Source organism: Mya arenaria, chromosome 2, assembly GCF_026914265.1.
Source record: "Mya arenaria isolate MELC-2E11 chromosome 2, ASM2691426v1".
NCBI classification, from domain to species: domain Eukaryota; kingdom Metazoa; phylum Mollusca; class Bivalvia; order Myida; family Myidae; genus Mya; species Mya arenaria.
In genome coordinates, this window is record NC_069123.1 from 44,437,435 (window position 1) to 44,458,410 (window position 20,976).

The 20,976-nt window shown below is 34.4% G+C and overlaps 1 protein-coding gene across 3 annotated transcripts in view; it reads left to right on the plus strand.

Moving 5' to 3' along the window:
- LOC128243670 (sodium- and chloride-dependent glycine transporter 1-like) overlaps window positions 1-20,976 on the plus strand; it is a 46,065-nt gene that overhangs the window by 22,142 nt on the left and 2,947 nt on the right. For 2 of the 3 annotated variants that reach the window (XM_052961563.1, XM_052961581.1), the window contains exons 2-8: window positions 7,345-7,497; window positions 7,792-7,933; window positions 9,858-9,990; window positions 10,549-10,683; window positions 16,936-17,039; window positions 18,033-18,160; window positions 18,719-18,831. In XM_052961563.1, coding sequence (XP_052817523.1) covers window positions 7,345-7,497; window positions 7,792-7,933; window positions 9,858-9,990; window positions 10,549-10,683; window positions 16,936-17,039; window positions 18,033-18,160; window positions 18,719-18,831 — 908 coding nt within the window. The remainder of the gene's footprint in view (window positions 1-7,344; window positions 7,498-7,791; window positions 7,934-9,857; window positions 9,991-10,548; window positions 10,684-16,935; window positions 17,040-18,032; window positions 18,161-18,718; window positions 18,832-20,976) is intronic. The other variant, XM_052961573.1, reaches the window with a different exon arrangement.

Here is a 20,976-nt window from a genome sequence, read left to right on the forward strand (position 1 = left end):
GTATGTGAATATTTCTAAGTTTGTCTCAGTTATTTCAGTCCAATATCTTGAGCATGTAACATAATGCATATGCATATTTAAAAACAAAACTGATATAAATATGTTCATTTTGTCCACGAGTGACATATGTTGAGGGCATTATTAAGATACATGTACATAAAGCATACAGGGAAGAAATAGTATGTGATTCGACCCAGAGGTATTTGGCGTTGTAGAAAGAAGTCTTAAACATAAACCTAATACATATGCCCAATGAATTTTGTTGGGATGCACTTGGTTAAGCCTGCATACCCTGTTAGTAAATTAAATACGCCCCAAGTCAAGTTTGAAGTGTAGAGTAGATTTGGCTAAAATTTCCTTAATGCTTTATCCGTGTCAATGCATTGTTTACGAAACAAAAGCTCCAGAGAATGTTTTATATGATTTTGAGTATTACTCCATACCTTATAAGTAACTATTTGACGTATTCCACATTTCATGTGACTTATACTTCATGATGTTATTGAGAATCAACATTAAACATAAAAGTTTTTGCGAAGGAAATTATGAGCGAGCATATACTATCTGTAGATGTTTATGTTAATACATATGTTTTACAAGTACATGACTATACTCACAAAATATTGCAGGCCGAAAGCCATTGAACGCTTTAAGCTCTTTGATTTAACAATGCAGTGCTGAAAATTGTGGAGAAAGAATTGAACTTGTATAAATCATTTGGCTTGTGGCATTTAGGGAACAAAATGAAAATCAACATATTCAATAAAGTTCCCTTATCACCCAATGTTGTGGCATAGTGAAGTAATGAAGATTTAACCTCACAACAGTCTGTCTCAAATGCTGTCCAGGCTTTTTTATGCTTAAGAATAACTTACCTGGCGATGTCAGACCAGAAATCATCTTGGCATGAGATTGGATCACTATGGATCAGTATGCACCAGTCAATTGTAACCAGGGCCCCCACATCCGGGGGAAATGGGCCGTGTTTTTACCTTTCGGGTGGCCCGGCAGTGCCGGGTCTTCGTGGAAAATACAGTGTGGATGTGGCTTAACCTAATGTCCCTTGGGTGCTGGGGGAATTTGGTGGGGACTTTGCCATCAGATCATCCCCGCAGGGCGGGGATTTTTCCTTGGGTTGGCTGGACCGAGAGTAAAAGTCCCCGCTATTCCCTGGACCAGGGGGGGGGGGGGGGTGCATGGTTACAATTGACTAATGCATAAGCGTGCGTATACATTCAGATTCAGAGTTTTGGTGCGCAGTTGACAAATTAACTAATTACTTATTAGAAGTTAAGAATATATATTTATTTATATAAGTTATACTTTGCAATCTAAATCATAGATTTGAAAAAGGTAACCTGTATCATTAAATGCAATTATACGTAAATAACTGTGCAAATCTTTATGAATCATCCAAATATGAGTACCTTGCAGGGTCAAAGTTTTTAAAAAAAATTATACTAAGGGAGCTTTCAAGATTAGCTTTCCAATCGCATACACAATGCAGTTTGAAACCTTGATAATTCAAACAAATCTTGGTTTCAGACCATTACTATTAAATATTTGATAAGTCACAGACATTATAAGGTACATTTTAAAAGGGCTGTACTCAGTTAATAATGAATAAGAAAAAAACTTTTTTTTATAGAAACATGACATTAACTTGGTATCGATGTGTACAATTAATGCATTGAAACTTACTAACTGATGATCCACATAGTTTACAAATGATTTATTAATAGCAGTTATTTCGTGTTTTCCATTAAAAAAGATTACTAGGTACATTGTATGTCTACCGAGTAGAATTAATTCCTTATGCGTAATCTGCCGTTGATGTTATTACGTGATTTAAGCGAGTTAGGTATATATCTGGAAATTCCAGTAAGAGTAAGTCTTCATAGCATAGTGGATTCGACACTGCACTGCATTTTTTTACATTTTGGTATTTGATTTACAATAACGATATCAAAGAGTAAAATAGTTTATTAAAAAAGTGTCCTTAGATTCGTTAAAGAAAAAAAACCCAACTTTTTTGTTGCCAATCTGGTGTACAGTCCCTTTAATAAACAACAAGTGAAGCCAATGCTGTATTAAATTTGAGCATAACAAAAAGAAGACAGTACAAAGTTCAAAAAGTGTGACCAATTTGAGAATACCTTACGTAATTTATAAATTTTCATGCGATTCAGACAATTTTAATGCTAGAAATAACAAAAAACCATTCCCTTGAATTATTTCTGTCATAGTTTAAACTCATAATCAAATTTTAATGCACAGCATTTGAAATAATTTTAAACAGATGTAAAACTGTTATTTTTAAAAAGCACAATACATTGTATATCTTTTATGTGACCTAACATTAATATAAGAATTTATTCAGATCATAATTTAGTGACTTTTCTTGCACTTAAATGTGAACAGGTATGCTTGGGATTGAACACGAAGGAAAACAAATTTAAAAAGAATGAAATTAAATGAAGCACAAAATATCTTTGATATACAAAAAAATGAAACTTTTTAGACTTTCAAAACTTAAACATTTACTAAATACGGTTACATAAAATGATGAATACATTTGTAGGATTTGATATCCCACTAAATGTAACCATCGGCTTCGTTTATTCTAAACTTTCTCTCAGTGATAAGGAATAAATTTTATTCACTGCAGTTATTTTCTAACTTTATGAAAATAAGAACAATGGAAACAATGCATTTACTACTGTTGATCAGTGAAGATTGTGGGAGGTCATGGTTGATTTCACTGAACCACCAATAAGCCCTGCCGAAATTGGATACTGATTGGTCAGTCAGGTGTTTTTGGTATGCATGATTAGCATGAATCTTAATTTTAACCATCATTTATGAATGTTTACAAAATCATTGAATATTGAAATAACAAGCGAAATGTTAGTTTGAATGATGAAAGCCATGAAATATGTGAAGTATTTAAAACGAGACCATTTTTCAGCTTGTGTAAGTATTGAGAAAATTATTAAGTAAAATTATTTATTGTTTATCTGTAAAATGTTGATATCTCATGTTTTGGCTTATAGTGATCATACTTGATTGCTATGTTATTGCAATATGTTTTATTCATTGCAATATTAATGTAAAACATTTTTATGTTGACTTAATTTTGTAGATAAAAACTAATGGTATGGGTGATGTGAGAATGATCTCTTAAGTCTTTAAAACCCCTTTTGGTATTGTGAGTTTTTTGCTCCAGTCTTGATCAGTTTAGCTTTTGAAGATTTTCAAAGTAACTGCAAAACAAGTCCATCCGTCTAGAACGACTATGTCAAACCCTTACCAGATAAAATTTCTAGTGTTTTCAAATTACCAACTTGGCAATGGTTTTATCATAACATGAAAATGCTAGTGTTTTTGTATGTGGAATGATATATCATAAGTGGCACTAAATTGAACATAATTTATAGTTCTCATTAATAAAACACATAGCCCTAAGTACATGTTGATCTAAGATTTAAGGCTTGGATGGAGTCAGGGCAAGAAAATTGCATGTAACATTGTTAATACATTATACTTTCCAACGCAAGAACTGTTTGTTTATTCAAGTAAATAAAGCAATCCACACACCAAGGAAATGCAGTATTGCTTAACTAGCTCAATTGACATCATGAGTTGGAGTTTAAATTGCTGCAATTAAAGGCACATCTAGATATCAGAATTATTCAAACTCTGATTTAGCAACCTAATTATAGTTTAATATATGAACTACTTTTGCGAAATGAAAGCTTTTTTAGATTTACAAGGACGGGTAAAAGTATTTGTAGTAAAGTAAATTTACTGCAACACCTGATACATGTTGCCTAGGAATCCAACAAATTCTTGGCACTCCAAATGTTACAGTACTATTCAATTCGGAGTGCCTGAAATGAAAGCAACTTGATTCTACATTTAACATCTTCTTTCTGTATGACCAATGACCAGGAGAATCACGAACCTACAACCATTTGCAACTATTGAGATAGGGAGCTATCAGGACAGAGACAGAGGACAATACAAGAATGACCAACTGTTGCATTTATTGATGTCTTTTACAAATACTGTCCGAAGTATGGCCCTGTGGTTTAAAGCTCCCCTGAAAAAGAGGTGACAGGTTTTCTATATAGGATATAATTACATCATTGAAAATCTTCTCTGAAACTGCAAATAACAGACCTTTGATATAAAATGATTTGATCAAATTAAAGAAGTATGTGTACTTTGGTTAACATACGCCAACCACGTAAATTAATTTGTATAGGTCTGATTTAACGACATTGGGATTTTCAAAAGAACTATGACTTTATCTGATTAAACGCTTTAGCCCCCCCCCCCCTCCCTCTACCCACACTTAACAAGACTTTTCAAATTTCCTTTCAAGCTTGCAAGCAGTTTTAGTCTAAACTTTAAGCTAGCCCATTAAACAGTGGCCCCTTGTGATGTGAGCCGATTTGTTTAATGCTTAGAACATGGTTATCAACATTACCCTAAATGAAGCCCTAGTACATCAGTGCTTTCAGCACTTTGATTTACATTGTACACTGTTCATATCCATCCGAGGTTGTTTCCAATGTAAAAAGGTCGATATAAAAATATATATATAAACCAATTTTAGCAAGGAGCTTGTTGTGCTTTATACAGTTGAAATTGCCAGGTTCACCTTCTCTAGCATCCTCAAATATGACGCATCAACATGTCATGTAGTTTTCCATTGAGTTAACCTGAGATCCCTCTATCTTTCTTTTTAATAAGAAACTGATACCGATTGTGCTAGTTAACAGCTTCAAAACAAGATAGTATGGCAAGTCATTATTTAAATGACACTAGACGGACTTTTTTAAATCAAAAATAAATTATAGCTCCAGTGAAAGAAATCTTTCTTATGTGTTTCGTTACCCATTAAAGCAGACCTAAAGTCATACATCATATTTTTATAATTCAACGAAATCGCTTTAAAACCAGTTTCATTTCAACAGATTAAATCATGGAGCTAGAACCTCTAGCTAGTGTAAAGTGTGATTTAGTAGAAGTAAAACAACATAAATCCGTTAATAAAAAGACTGTTCATGATAGAGGAATATGGCCAAACCGTTGTGAATTCCTTCTCGCCCTTGTCGGATATACCGTGGGGATCGGAAGCATATGGCGTTTCCCTCAGTACTGTGGCAGAAATGGCGGTGGGGCATTTCTTATCCCCTTTTTCTTCTTCATGATCACTTGTGGAGGGCCCTTATATTACCTTGAAGTCAGCCTTGGCCAGTTTACTGCAAAGAGTGCGGGGATTGCGTTCGAGTGTTGTCCTTTATTCAAAGGTATAAATAACACGAAACTCAGTAGGTCAAAACTTTCTCGTTCTTAGAGTATTTCTTAGCATTATTAAACCTATGCTTTTGACTTTCCCTTGACCGTAACGCAATATTTGTTGATGTTGATGCGTCCTACTTAACCCTATATTATATCGGGGTTGGTTATCCGATTAAGAACAATTAGATTAAATAGCAAATAGTAAAGCAATATAATGATTATGTATGGTGTTTATCTATATTTGAATTGCAGGTGTGTAATGTGTTTGTTTATTAAGGTCATACATTTAACATTTTTTAATAAATATCCAAAATAGATGACAACATCTTACTTCCACAAAGCGTTTATTCTTTAACGTGGTATGCCTTCATACCATGCATTAAAATATTTGAACATGGAAAGGAATTAATATAAGTTATTTAACTTGTTTTCCAATCCATTAATGATCATATTCATGTTTTGTACCTATTATCTGTAATTTTTTGTAATCAAATATTGTTTAAACTAAAACATTTGAGTCATGTTTTGTTATTTTCCACGTGTTCATAATAACACATGCATATGTTGATTATGAAGGTGGAATGCCAATAACTGTCATGTTCTGTGTTGTAGTGTTTCATGTTACAGAATTGTTAAAGAAAATAAAAGGTAAACTGTTATTCTTCGTTGTGTGTTATCACAAATTGCCTTTTAACATTGGTAGTGTATCACCTCGTTCGTGTGCTTGGACAAACGGCCTTTGGTCCTTTTTAATACACTTCTTTTAATGTTGTGCCGACTATCGATTATAATCGACAATTGATCGGAAAGGCCTACGTCGGCGACAATCGAAAGTGAAATTTGAACAATCGATTATAGAAACAAGGGACGTAACCGCTACCGACTACCAGTAATAAATGTCATTTAAATATGTTTTGTGTCTGGTTAATGCTAGTTTATGTTGAAATGTTAAGGTGTTTGTATGTTAAATTATCTAGTCATATTCTTATCAAGTCAGTTAGTCACTACATAACCTTATTACAAATTTTCTGCTAAAATATTGGTTCTCATCTTCTCATGTTTGTGGTTTTAAAGTGATTTTTAAAACATGTTACCGTTTAGTTCTAACCATGTAAGAATTTAGTTTTCACAGTTTTCTGAAAGAAAATCTTTTTGTTTTTTTAAAAACATATAGAATATTCAACTGCTTGTAGTACTTGTTACTGACTGATTATTAAAAAGAAATTGATATCTTTCTTTGTGTTTAATTTACACATGTACATGTATACTGTACTAATTGTAAGACAAAAAATAGAGCCTGTGGTCTCATGTTCTGTAATAATAACTTGCAAACACTGCTGGATAGTTGTGTTCTGAATAAATAATGTAATTTATACAAAGACATGTTTAAATAATATTGTAAGGTAACATTGGTGCTTAAACTGATGCATGTAATGTATCTGTATGTCTTAAATATGATGATCAAAGATATTTTAATAATTATTAAATCGATTAATAATCGACCATTGATCGGTTTCATAAACCGATTATCGATAGTAATTTTTCTGTCCGATTCCCAACACTAACTTCTTTCGTGTTACTGGACAAATGACCTTTGGTCCTTTTTAGTATATCACTTTTTGCGTGTGTTTGGACGAATGCCCTTTTGGCGTTTGTAATGTATCACTTCTTTTATGAGTTTTGGCAAATGGACCTTGGTCAAAAGCTATGTATCACTTCTTTGGTGTGTTTGGACAAATTGCCTTTGATCCTTGGAAGAATATGACTTCTTTTGTGTGTTTTGATTAAAGACCTTTGTTCCTGGGAAGTGTTTCACCTTATCGTCTGTTTTGATCCAATGATAACAAAGGTCATAGGCAATGATCTTTAACATTCAGACAATGAAAGCAGTAATTTTGAACAGGTTATATGTACATTACATTTGATGTTATTGGATGTTGTTCACCTAATGTTTAATCGTTTTCAGAGCGTGGTCAGATAACAGATATACATTTAGCATCTGTTTAAAACACGAAATTTTATCGTACTTGTCAGGTCTTGGTTTCCTGATGGTGCTCATCTCGTTCAACATATTGTGGTATTACGTAAGCATCATGGGTTGGATCCAATACTATTTTGTCAAATCGTTCAGCTCCGAGCTACCCTGGGCCACCTGTGGAAATTGGTGGAACACGGACAATTGCAGAGGTGAGATGCATATTTATTATTCAGTAGCAGTAACAGTAGTTCTAGCAGTAGTAGCAGCAGCAGCAGTAGCAGCACCAGCACCAGCACCAGCAGTTGCAGTAGCAGTAACAGTAGGTGTAGTAGTAGCTATCACCATTATACTTATTTACCATCTTGTCTGTGAAAAACTATTTGACAGAGAATATTTGTATTGAAATGCATAATATTTACAATAATAGTTAATTTACCAGTACAATTCCAACTTATAATAAAGAATGAATACATTTTACTGACTTAAGTAAAACTTTATTTCAGAGCAACTGTCTGTGGCGACGGCCGCTGTCAGCAGCATGACTGTGACCAACCAGTCGTCTATCTCCTTTCAAATCAACGAAACACTCGGCGCAACACTCAATGCTACCACAAAGAACATTTCTCCGGCAACAGAATTTTGGCTGTATGTAATAATCAATTTAATATTTTGAACCTCACAAACTCTATTTCGATAAATTGATGTTTTGCTGTTAAGAAGGGTTGTGCTGATAATTCTCTGCTTCATGAATTGTCCCTTTTAGTTTCAATTAGTTCTAAAGGTTAATCTAGAAATACTACTGTTCTGTTCAATCTAGTATACAGCTCTTCACGAATACCTTTTAAGTGTGTTTTATTGTAACAAAGTTATGATTTCATAGTTTAAAGCGATCACGGATAGTTTTTTAAAAATAGTGTATTGTTGTTCAGGCTGAAACACGTAATTACTTCCAATGTCAATGTCAATTCCAATTCGTTAAATGTCAGTTCACAGAAAAAGTTGGCAACGAATGTTCTTTTAAATTTTGTTAAACTGAACTATTTTCTCGCTTTTATAAACACATCAAACAGAAACTAGCATAAAACAATTAACATCATTTTGTATAACCAAGCTAAATTCTTTCAAATTTACCATCGCCTTTCGGCAAAAAGAGTATATTCTGTCATATTTTATCAACAATAAATAATGGTTATTGTGAAGGATATCGTTTTTGGTTTAAAGGAAAGGTGCAGAAAACACGAAATATCTACGTTAATATGATAGTTGATCGCTGTAAGTAGTTAAACCGGTTAAATGCTCGAAATATAGCAACATCCTGCTCTAGTCTGTATCTGATTCATCATTCTTCAAATACGGTTACAATCTTGATATCAGTTATTGATATTTTCCATAAATGCATAATTATACCCCCGACAAACGAAGTTTGAAGGGGGTATATTGGAGTCACCCTGTGGTCGGTCGGTCGGTCGGTCCGTCGGTTTGTCGGTCGGTCCCTTGCAATTTACCTTGTTCGGAGCATAACTACTGGATGGAATTGGATTAAACTTCATACAATGATAGAGCATAATGAGAGGAAGTGCCGTGTACAATAACCATTACTATATTCTTGCTTTTTACTGAGTTATTGCCCTTTGTTACATTTTTAAAGTACTGGGTGGAATTCATTGGAACTTCATACAATGGTTAAGCACAATGAGAGGAAGTGCAGTGTTCAAGAACCATAACTCTACTTAAGCTAATTACTGAGTTATTGCCCTTTGTTTTGTTTTTTTTGCTGTCAAACTTTTTTCCAGACATTAACTTGCAAACTACTAGATGGAATTTATTAAAACTTCATACAATGGTAAAGCACAAGAACCATAACTCTATTTCAGCTAATTACAGAGTTACTGCCCTTTGTTACTTTTTTCTTGTCCGGAGCATAACTTGAAAACTATTGGATGGAATTTAATAAAACTTCATACAGTGATAGATCATAATGAGAGAGAGTGCAGTGTACAGGATCCGCAATTCTATTTCAGCTAATTACAGAGTTACTGCCCTTTGTTACTTTTTCTTGTCCAGAGCATTACTTGGAAACTATTGGATGGAATTTAATAAATCTTCATACAGTGATAGATCATAATGAGAGGAAGTGCAGTGTACAGGAACCGCAATTCTATTTCAGCCAATTACAGAGTTATTGCCCTTTGTTACTTATTTCTTGTCCGGAGCATAACTTGAAAACTACCGGATGGAATGTAATAAAACTTTATACAATGAGAAGGAGTTCAGTGTACATGAATCATTACAATATTTTAGCAAATTACAGAGTTATTGCCTTTTTCTGTGGGTTTTTTTTGTCAAACTTTTTTCCACACAGTAACTTGAAAACTACTAGATGGAATTTCATATAATGATAAATCATAATGAGAGGCGGCGTTCGGGGGTATTAATCACCTTCAGTGATAGCTCTAGTTTGGTAAGTAGATAAAGGTTTATCACACAATGTTTATGTTTAACATACATGTGTATATATTGATTTTAAATAAGACTGACATTTTAAGAACGTATACTCTATCACATACAGCCACAATGTGTTGAGGGCGTCTAGCGGGCTAGAGGATATGGGAACAATACAGTGGCACCTTGTCATCAGCAACTTTGTGGGATGGGCCATTGTGGTAGCCAGTCTTGTAAAAGGGGTTCATTCACTGGGAAAGGTGAGGACAAACATATTGTGTGTTGATTTTTTTTAAACGGGTTTTTAATACCTTTTGCATCTTAATTGAACGATGCCTATTTGCGCTTGACAGTTTTCACTGTGAAATAATGAAATAATGTGAAATTGTTCAGTGGTATTATTTTTGTTACAAAGAGTCTTGCCTACATGAAAAATACAAAACGAAAAAAGGCATTTCGTTTTGAAAATCCTGAGCAGCATTAGGTACAATCAGTAAATAAACCCAAAGTGCTCTATACGGCTTAAGTGTCTTTGAGTTAGGTGTCTGGACTGGTATACAGTAGGAGTTTGGCTTCGATTTAATAATAGGCTTATATTTTTAATTTTGGCTATATTGATTAATGTTGGACAAATGAGAGGTTGGATATGTACTAGTTTTAGCCCCTAATGGACGCCTGTATCGCTGTGCAGTCTCTATAAAGCCATTATTGTCCCATTTAATATGGCCTTTGTTAAATAAACAACTGCGCTTGTCCATTACAAATGTATTTTAGTTTCCATCGTTTTATTGCAAATGAGTGTTTTTTTCTGCTCCAAGGTTGTTTATGTGACGGCAACGGCACCCTACCTTCTTCTCACTGTGCTGTTCATCCGAGGTCTTCTGCTTGACGGGGCAATCGACGGCATTATCTGGTATATCACACCAGACTTTAACAAACTTGCTGACCCACAGGTAATAGTTAGGAATGGGGTTTGGTCTGTATGTTTCAATTGATAAGTTAAGGCATTATCCTGTCCGAGCTAATCGAAGTCACCGCTTACTTAAAAGCTTCCGCATACTTCCAACAAACAGTAAAAAATAATAATCTATAGTACTGTATGTATATTCCGACGCTGAAACTAGTCCAATCATATCGTGACAAAAAATACCAAACTGTGCACTTTGGGTTAAACTTAAGAAACTTTTGCTGATGACACATATAAATATATATTAGGTTAAAACAGCTCAGCCTTGAATTCGTCAAAGAAAGCCACCAAAATCCAAGATGGCCGTCATAACCCTTCGTGTTATAAAAAGGAATTGTCATAAAAAAATGTTATATACCTGAATAAATACACTTTCATGTTGACTTTACTTTTTTTGCTTAAATCTTGCAAAGAAATACTATGAAAAGTTTTTTTGTTGGCATGGCACCATTTTTCCACCTAAAATAATTTTGTTCGCTTATGTGATGGAACCTAATTCAGTTTTTGTTTATTGTTCTATGTTTCTTCTGTAAACATGTATAGCATATATGCTGTCAACAGTTTCTGTAATTTGAAAACTATTGTAAAACGTGTCCAATAGCCACAGACGGCTTCTTTCATCTCAGCATTATAATATTTACTTGAAATGCCTTGACATAACAATTAGGGATGGCAACGAGTAATCTAGTACTCGATCCGAGTACCCGAGTACCAAATCACTACTTGAGGACTGGATTTTTTTTGAAAATATTAGCTCATGGAGTAAACATCTAAACAAATTTATAAATATTTTCGTTCATTGTAATTCTGAATTGTGTTTATTATTGAGTGAGTCTCGATCATCTAGACGCTCGAATGTGATCCTAATTTTGCTTTCCATTTGTATTTTAGTACATATGTATTTATAAAATGCAATGAAAAGGCCAAATTAAAAGCATGAAACAATATTTGTTTCCTTTTTATTGTTTTTCGTTTAAGGTACATAATGCCAGTCTTATTTAAAGATGAACAAGATATTATGGTCACAAACATGTGTTTAAAGTTTGGTGAGGATTGGACAAACGGTTTTCAAGAATTAGATCGGAAACAATCTTCGGGACGTACGTACGTACAGACAGACAGACGTACGTACGGACAAGGGCAACCCTATATGCCGCCACTTTGTGGGGGCATAAAAATACCAATATTACGACTAGCGCACAACGAACATGAATGATACATGTATACACGAACTTGTCTTTCCCGAAAACCAATTCAAGTTATCCGAGTACTCGAGTACCCGAGTACTCGATCGGAAGATTGTCCGATTACTCGAGTACCAATTTTAATACTCGTTGCCATCCCTGCAATGCTTTATGTTACCATGTTTGTCAAAGTATTTCCGATGCGTAAAGAAAATCGATAATTTCAAGATGGGATCAAAATTGGCTGCAATGAAAGTTCAATTCAGACTTTTTCGTTCGTTTGGTTCACTCTGAACGTTTCAGCGTGTTTAATATTATCAATATTTTACTTAGGTGTATCATTCGGAAGAGGAATTTAGTAAATATATATGATATAATTATTGTTAAAAATCTTTTCTTTGGTTATTCACAGAGTAGGTAATATGATCCTATTAACTATGGAACACACAGTTTTAAACCTTTTCTAAGACAGTCTGTGGAAGATTTTTTATAGTTTCAAAGAATAACTGCATCATAAGTTTTGGCATTAGATTCGCTGAATTGTATTCATTCGTCTGCAGATAGAGTTGAGATCCCTAATCATAGACGTACATGGGGTTTACCTTTTAGTTATTAAGTTCGCTCAAGTTAATGCATACTTTGATTAGATTTACTATTTACGTTTTTAAATCATTCGGGATTGTTGAGATAGTGTGAGGTGGTGTACACATACTAATTTAAACCCCCAGTAAATATATATTTTACTGACCGTTCCAAGGCGAAACCTAACAATCCTTGACAAACAGCCCTAGTTTTATTTATTATTATTTAGTGTGCTGTTTGCGTGGTTGTTCGATGTTTCTGGTTTAATTTTCTGTTTAATGTAATTGGTGTTCACCCTGTGTCATTGAACAGGGTTTATGTTTAAACTTTTGACTACTGGATTTATTTGTGTAGTGTTTCATATAAATGTATAAATAAGTATGAGTATTCACATGGATATGGTATTTTCAATTACGTACAACTTTGATAAGTTCAATGTAATGGCCATTTTAATGTAAGAGTATAAAAAAGTACCCCACAAATTTTCCCATATTGTTTTCTTCTTTATTTTGTTTATTCAATTTTTTTGTTTTTGTCAAGAAGATTTGAAAATAGTATAGTTTCGTCGACTTACAGCATGCCAAGTGTGTTCAAAACATTGCTATTGTTCTATAAGTCTTATGAGAAAATGTACTAGTGTCAATAAAAGCATATTTAAATGTATGGCAGATATATTTTTCATTCTGTTTATCATGTTAACACAAATAAATGACCGCTTCAATATTAAGGTCAAGGTCAATAACAACAGTTTTTTTTTGGTTTATTTGAGTCTGTAGAAACTGGCAATTTATGAATATATTTCTTCTATAATCAGTTACTTTCCATTTTTAAGATTAAATGAAAGAAAAAACTGTTATTGTTATCCAACTGAAAGCTACCAAAGGAAGGAAAAAAGTGTTGTTTCCAAGAGGCTTAAATCTTATACTGTTTGATTCTAAGGTATCTCCGTGTCTTTAAAAACTTCATACTCTAAAAACCTTTATTGGGCCATATTCTCTTGTGTTAACTGGCCGACTTAAATTAAGGATCTTCACCATTTTATTTATACTATTTGTTTGTCAAAAACATTTTAATGATATCATTTAAGTTGTAATTTTCTGTGGCTATACAATGTACTGTATTTTGTTTTGAAGATGTTTGCATTTGTTAATTGTCTGTGAGCTTATTTAGATACAATAAATAAAATATGAATAAAATCACGAAAATTTAAAAAAGAAAAAAGTCCATCATGTGTCAAGCAAGCACCTACGCAGCATTACAATCGGTATCCCTAACAACAGAAAGGTTTAAACACAGACCCTTCCAGAGTCTGACAACTCCTTAGGTGATCACAGTAAAGCATTTGCATATATAAACAAACCTCAAAGGGTATATTTTTAAGTCAGTCCAGTTCTGTATTAGTTTTAATTTTGACTACAATAAAGCACATTCAGAGCAAAACAAAGGCATGTGTGGCTCCACAATGCCAAATTGATTACATGTTCGAAACAATGAAATAGCTTCAGAACAAACCAAACTTTACATTTTTAATAAAGCCTTCGCAGTGCCATGAACACTACATGTTTCAACCATAAACCAAATCTGGAGCAGAACAAGCCCATACTCTAATTAAGCATACTCAGTACAAAACAGATCACATGACGGCATGAATACAGCCCACATAGAGTCCAAAACCACGCATATGCATATGCCCCAATAAAGCATACTCATTGCAAAACAGACTAAGTTTTGGCTATCATGAAGCCCATTTAATTAGAGCCAAACGAGTTTATGAATATCTCTAATTAAGCCTAATGTATGCCCCCAAAACAGATTGGGAACCACGAGCCCATTCAGAGCTAAATAATAATATGTGATTTTCTAATAAAGCCTACTCAATTCTAAAAGGGCAACATTTTGACAACCATAAACCCCATTTAGAGCATAAGAAACACATGAGAAACTTGTATTATGCATATTCAGTGCCAAATAACACAGATTTAAACCATTAAAACCATTTACAGCAAAGCAAAACACATGCGCAGGTCTAATTAAGCAGTCAGTGTCAAATAGACCATGTTTAGCAACCATTGCGCTTTTTAGAGCCAATGAAACATGTATGCAGCTATTATTAAGACTTAAAAATCACATCAATTTGGCCCCATTCAGTGCTTAACAAAATGTGATCCTCTCATTAGGGTGCTCAGTGCTAAGTTGTCCAGATTTTGGCAACAATTAAGCCCATTTGAAGCCAATCAAGCTCATGGGTAGCTTTCATGAATCATTTTCAGTGCCTATTAGACCACATGTAGGCAATTTAGCCCATTCAGAGCCAAAGAACTCAGTGACTATCACATTATGCCTTTGAAGAGCCAAATATTACATATATTTGGCAACCATATAGCCCATTAAAAGCCAACTAAACCAATTTAAAGCTACATAATTAAGACAAGAAGTCAATGCCACATGGTGGCCATATGAGATTAGGTTGAACATTTTATATATCATAAGAGGATCCTTTCCCTAGCTACAACACTTGTAGTTCACTTAATCATGTTAACGATTCCAGAAAGTGTAAGCTGATAAAATAAATATTCAATTTACATTTATGTCATCCATAATTGGAAACACATAAATTGCATAAGAATCAAAAACTAGGACACTTTACAAGAAAAATGTAATTTTGTGGTATTTTCGTTCCTTGGCCCATAAATGGCCTTGACCTTATCCTTGAGGTAGTCAATGTAGAATGTAATTTTAAAGTACATATCGCTCGATTGTACAATATACAGTGAAATAATCAGTATTATCTAGTTAAATGTGTACCATATTTACAGATAGAAAATACTCAATTAGATATTGATGGCGGCCATCTTTATAATTATTAAATATCACTAAACAAGTCATTTTTTAAGATCACAGGAAACACCACAACTATATATTCACATTGTTATGGTTATTGCGGCCATCTTGAATATTGTCTGCCATTTTGTATGAATACTGAGTGGGTCCTGAGATTTTTTCAACCATATACATATTGTATGCAAGTCTACAAAGTTTTATAATTTTAACCCAATGTGCACATATTTTTTCACACTATCAATCGACTTAAAATTATGACATCTGATTTGTATAAATTAAATATTAATAACGCAGTTCTTCACATAAGAATTATTTAAATTTATTTTGTTCATTCTGTAGACATATCGGGTAAATAGTATCTGACCTTGACATTGGCTAAACTTTAATAGTTTTCGCGAATCTCTTTATTCAAGTCTTGATCTTGAATTTGTTAGCTTGATTTTCGTGACTGTACGTTATTGATAAGTTGCATGTGTTAGTGCATAACTCATTGTATCATGTTAGTCTTAAGGGCATGAATATGTTTTATGAAGATAAAACATGAGCATTACAATAAATTACGCTTGCCTTCGGGGTTCAAAACAATTAAGGAAAAATAAAGAAATTAAAGTTCGTTCCGTAGGCCATTACTTATACGACCATTCTTACAGACATGCAATTTGTGTTGACAGTTTTCAATTGCCTTGCTGTTTTATATGTAACTACAGTGACGATGATGGCTTGCGGAGGTCGACAAACGCTGCACTTTGTTCGCTTATAGGTATAAGTTACAAGAGTACACATCATGAGTTCATGTAGTTGAATAGATGCTACAGGCTTTAAGATATGTTGGATATAAAAATGAAGAATTAAAATAGACAATAAAGTGGTAGGATTATCTTATATAACCTTTTGTTTTAGGCAAATTTCAATTTAATGGTATCAATATAACCCTTATCGAAATGTCATGCAATATGACCATGTTTCAAGCTTAAATTTTCGAAACATTTAACGATACAGGTGGCAAGCTCTCACTGATCTCTGATTATTTAAAGGGAATTTTGTATTTGAGAATATAATGACATATTTCGAGGCATTTTTTTGGATCCCCCCCCCCAAAAAAAAAGAGACAAAATATACACATGTAATATGTTCACTGAACAAAAATAGCTTCTTGGTACTGTTTCAAAAACTGTATGTCTTAAGATCGTGAATATCTTGGCGTTACTCCATTTCTTAAAGTAAATTGCGTTTCAACAAAAATATTGTTAGAATAGATTATCCCCGTAACTTTACGTTCGTACCTGAGCACTCTTAAGCAGCGTATGCTTTACGAATAAGATATTGTATTGAAACAGGGTCCATTCTCTGTTAAACCTATACATATACTGAGAAAAGTATGAGAAATATGCATACATGTGCCAATTACAGTATTTCTTTAAATTTACAGTCTAGAAATAAGTCATAAGGAAGATCGAACCTAAAAAAAAATTATAATTTGTATTTTGCGTTAACTGTTTTAATCTTATTAAATTAGCACCATTAACAGTCAAAAAAGTGTTACAATATAACTCATATTGTTACCAATTCTTCATTCTAGATTGATGTATTAAATATTTAACCGTGCACACATTTGTGTCCGTGTCATTCAGGTGTGGCTGGAGGCCGCCATCCAGGTTTTCTACTCTCTTGGACCCACATACGGCGGTGTGATTACCATGGCCAGCCATAACAAGTTCCACCAGAAGTCCATTGTGTAAGTAGGGGTTGTTGATTGTTAGAACTCATTGGGAAAAATATGTTGTGTGTTTTACTCTTTAGATTTTTAATTTTAAACTAAGAACATTTTGTGAATTTTCTTTTAGAAACAACTTTTTTTTCAACAGTTCACAGTTATTTCTCTTAAAATGAGTGTTTCTTTTCTTTTTACTGAAGTCATAAGTCACAACAGACATCTGTTCTCAGCTTATCTTGGATACTAACTTTATGCTATTTACGAAAATAACGGCTTTACATTTCACAGTATTTTTTTCTGAGTTATGTCTTGTAACACGATTTAGCATTTTACGCCAAAAAAAATAAATTGTATCTTAAAAACACTATTTCCAGTCTCAGTGCTGTGAACATGACTTGCCTTATTAAATCAGCTCTCTACCATCTAAATATTTACTGTTCATATTTTCTTTCTCAGCACCATTATCTTTATTTAAAATATGAACCCCTTGCATCACAAACATGTGAAACGGTCCTAAGAGCGCTTTAAGCACTTTGATTTTTAGCTTATTAGCTAATAGTACAATGTTTGTTTTAAAAGCATTAATACGCTACATTTGCTGACTGATGTGAAAACCATGGCCAAAACTGGTCTATAACCGTGACCGCGCGGCCGGGTGTCCTTCAAAACAGACTTACACTTCATGTGCACTATAAAATGTTTTATGAAAATGGAAATACTAATATACACGAAAACAAATAATTATCTTTTTATTACCTGCCTCAAAAGATTACAAAATGACACTGAATTGTAGTTTTTCAGAAAAGCGCGCCAAATATTATGCGAACGTCAAGTACCAACCTTTGAGTCCTGACGTGTTTAATTTGATCGTGAAAACGTCCTAAAACGTATCAAATTAATATGTTCAAAATTTGAAACAGATAAATCTCATTTTTATTTCATAGATAAATCTCTATCGACCATCAAAAAGAATATAATAATTATATTTATTTACTTATTTTTGTGAATGTACAGGGAGACTATCATCTGCGTAGCGTCAGACGCGTTCACGGCTTTTTACGCGGGGCTTGTGGTCTTCACCTGCATGGGTTTTATCGCCAAGGAGGCCGGGGTTTCCGTTGAGGAAGCTGCCAAGGCTTCCGGTAAGATTTTGGAAATGCGCATACAGAAATATTGGCTTATCAGTGCACGGGCATAATTCGGCATTCCTATCCATTCAGTGAACACCTTTCCGAAGAATAAAATAGGCTTCGCATATAAACATATAAAAGAATGTTATATATTTGATAGACCCGTCGTTGATGTAGTTTAGTACGCATGTTTTTGGTAATGCAAATGATCCAGATACAGATATGTCTATGAAGCCGTTTCGGGCACCTGAGTGTTCAGTAATTGGTCGAGTGTGAAAGAAGGAAAAAAGCCATGAACGCGAGGAGTGTTTATTAATACAATTTATAAATGCATTCTTTTGAACCTGCTATCCATACAGAAATGCCCTTTTATAATTCACATCAATTTCGAAAATCACATCATATGTCAGTATGAAACATTAGCATAGTCATTCTCCATATTTGAATAATTCCATCAGAAATATGATCCTTTACTGTTAATGAACCTTAAAGAAAACATTTTCATAACTTGAAACTTAATCACGCAAACAGATACGAAAATTTCCGTACTTATATTTTCTCATGTTTCAGGTCCAGGGCTTGCTTTCATAGCTTACCCTGAAGCTATTGCGCGAATGCCTCTGCCTCAACTTTGGGCCGTCCTGTTTTTCTTAATGCTAATTACAGTGGCATTTGATAGCACGGTTGGTATGATATGATCTAGTTTTTAAAATTGTCGGAAGTTGTGACAATGAAAATGTAGATGTTTTTGATTTCAAAATATATATTAAATAGTCGCATCGGGTGAGTGGAGAACGTATACGTCTTAGGAATAAATCATTAAAGGGACTGTACACCAGATTGGCACCAAAAAAGTGTTTTTAGAGAGAGAGAGAGAGAGAGAGAGAGAGAGAGAGAGAGAGAGAGAGAGGGGGGGGAGGGGAGGGGAGGGGAGGGGAGGGGATGGGAGGGGAGGGGAGGGGAGGGAGGAGGAGGGGAGGGGGAGGGGAGGGAGAGGGACAGAGGGAGGGAGGGATGCAGGGAGGGAGGGAGGGGGGGGGGGGGGGAGAGAGAGAGAGAGAGAGAGAGAGAGAGAGAGAGAGAGAGAGAGAGAGAGTTTATTATTCTATTATTCTTATATGCTTTATCGTTATTAAAATAATTTGAAGTTAACATCTAAATGGACACTTTCAAATGACATTATCTTATTTAGCGTTGTGCAGTCCCATTGACCTTAATGACACATGTCGGTGCACGATAAGGCCTAAAAAATTGTTTAGTTAGGGTAACATCTTTTTAAAAAATAGGTTGGGTAGGCAGGCTTTTTTTTGCCTTTTTATTTTATTTTTTATAAGGCTTTATATTACAATGTAATTTTCATCATTGGAAAAGGTGTTAAAGTTATCTTCTGTATATGCATTTAAGGTTTTAAACTTCATATTGAAAAGCAATTTATTTTTTTATTTTATTTTCAAATCGACTATAAAAACGGTAGGGTCGGCGCCTATTCCGTAGGTAGGGTCGGGTAGCCCGAACCAAATGCATTTTTTTTTGTAGGCCTAACCCCATATAGAGCCGATGCGCCGATGTTACAAAATGGGACGAATGTTGTAATGCCGACTAATATATAATATTTTTTGCGAAACTTGATTAGGGACCGAGGGAAAAGATAATTGTAAATTATTACGCAGAATAATGGGAATGAGTTGACTAAAATACCCTGCCTCATTTTATCTGCAAAACTTAAAGTCAAAACGTCCTTAGCCAATATGTTATTTAATAACACAAGCATTACACAAGCATAAGGATATCGGTGTTCATATATCCTAGTTCAAAGGCTGTTCTGTTTATTTAAGTTTATCAAGGTCTGTCCGCGCCCATTGGCGACATTATGGCTTGACCCGCCGTGACGCAATCATGACTAATATTTTGTATAAATGCTATAAGTGACATGAGACAGAAGTGACAGCAATTCGCAGTCTAATCCAGAGATTGAAATACTTGAAGAAGCAGAGTGAGATACAAGAGATACGGATGCGACACCCTAGCTCTTTACGAAGAGACCTCTTAGTGCTTTAACGTGCTCGGTGTAAAGCACCGATACACGGGGTACAACTTTCCTGGGTTGAACTAGTACTGAGTACACCACTTTTCCAAGCACTACCCTTTAAATGCCGAGCGCCAGGCAAGGGAGCTACTTGTATGAACGTCTTTCGGTATGACGCGGCCCGGGATCGAACCCACATTTCGAAAACAAACGGCTAGGTGGATCTCAAAATATGCACAAGTCTGATTCGAGAGGAAAGCTTTTGGCACCACAGTTTGCACAATATTAAAACGAAATAGTAACCTGCCTACAGAAGAAGTGTTCTTACACGGTACCACATTCTCCGATTTTCGAAATGTCCGTTAAATGAAATTATCAAATAAAATAAAAATCATACTCACGTTTGTTCATGTAAACATAGGGCACAGCTCCACCACGGAAGTGTCGACGGCTCTTTTTCTTTACACCACCGTAAAGTGGTGGAGCTGGCGTTTAGGGGCCATGGTGTGGGCCAATAACAATCATGAAGCTCATTAATTTTACGTCGATCAATTCTGACAAATGCACCAAAATTAGTATATTTTCGTCACTCTATTTTCCACCCAAAACAGGGGCGGATCCAGGATTCGACGTTAGAGAGGGTGTTACTTAGAGGCGTACCCTTTTGACTTGCGCCCCTCCCTCAGAAACGAAACTTGTTAAATAAGTATCAGTTGTAAAAAGGCAGCATATACCTCGTATTTGGATTTTTGAAATGTTCTTTTCATTAATATAACGAAGATAGATTCTGACGAAATGCACC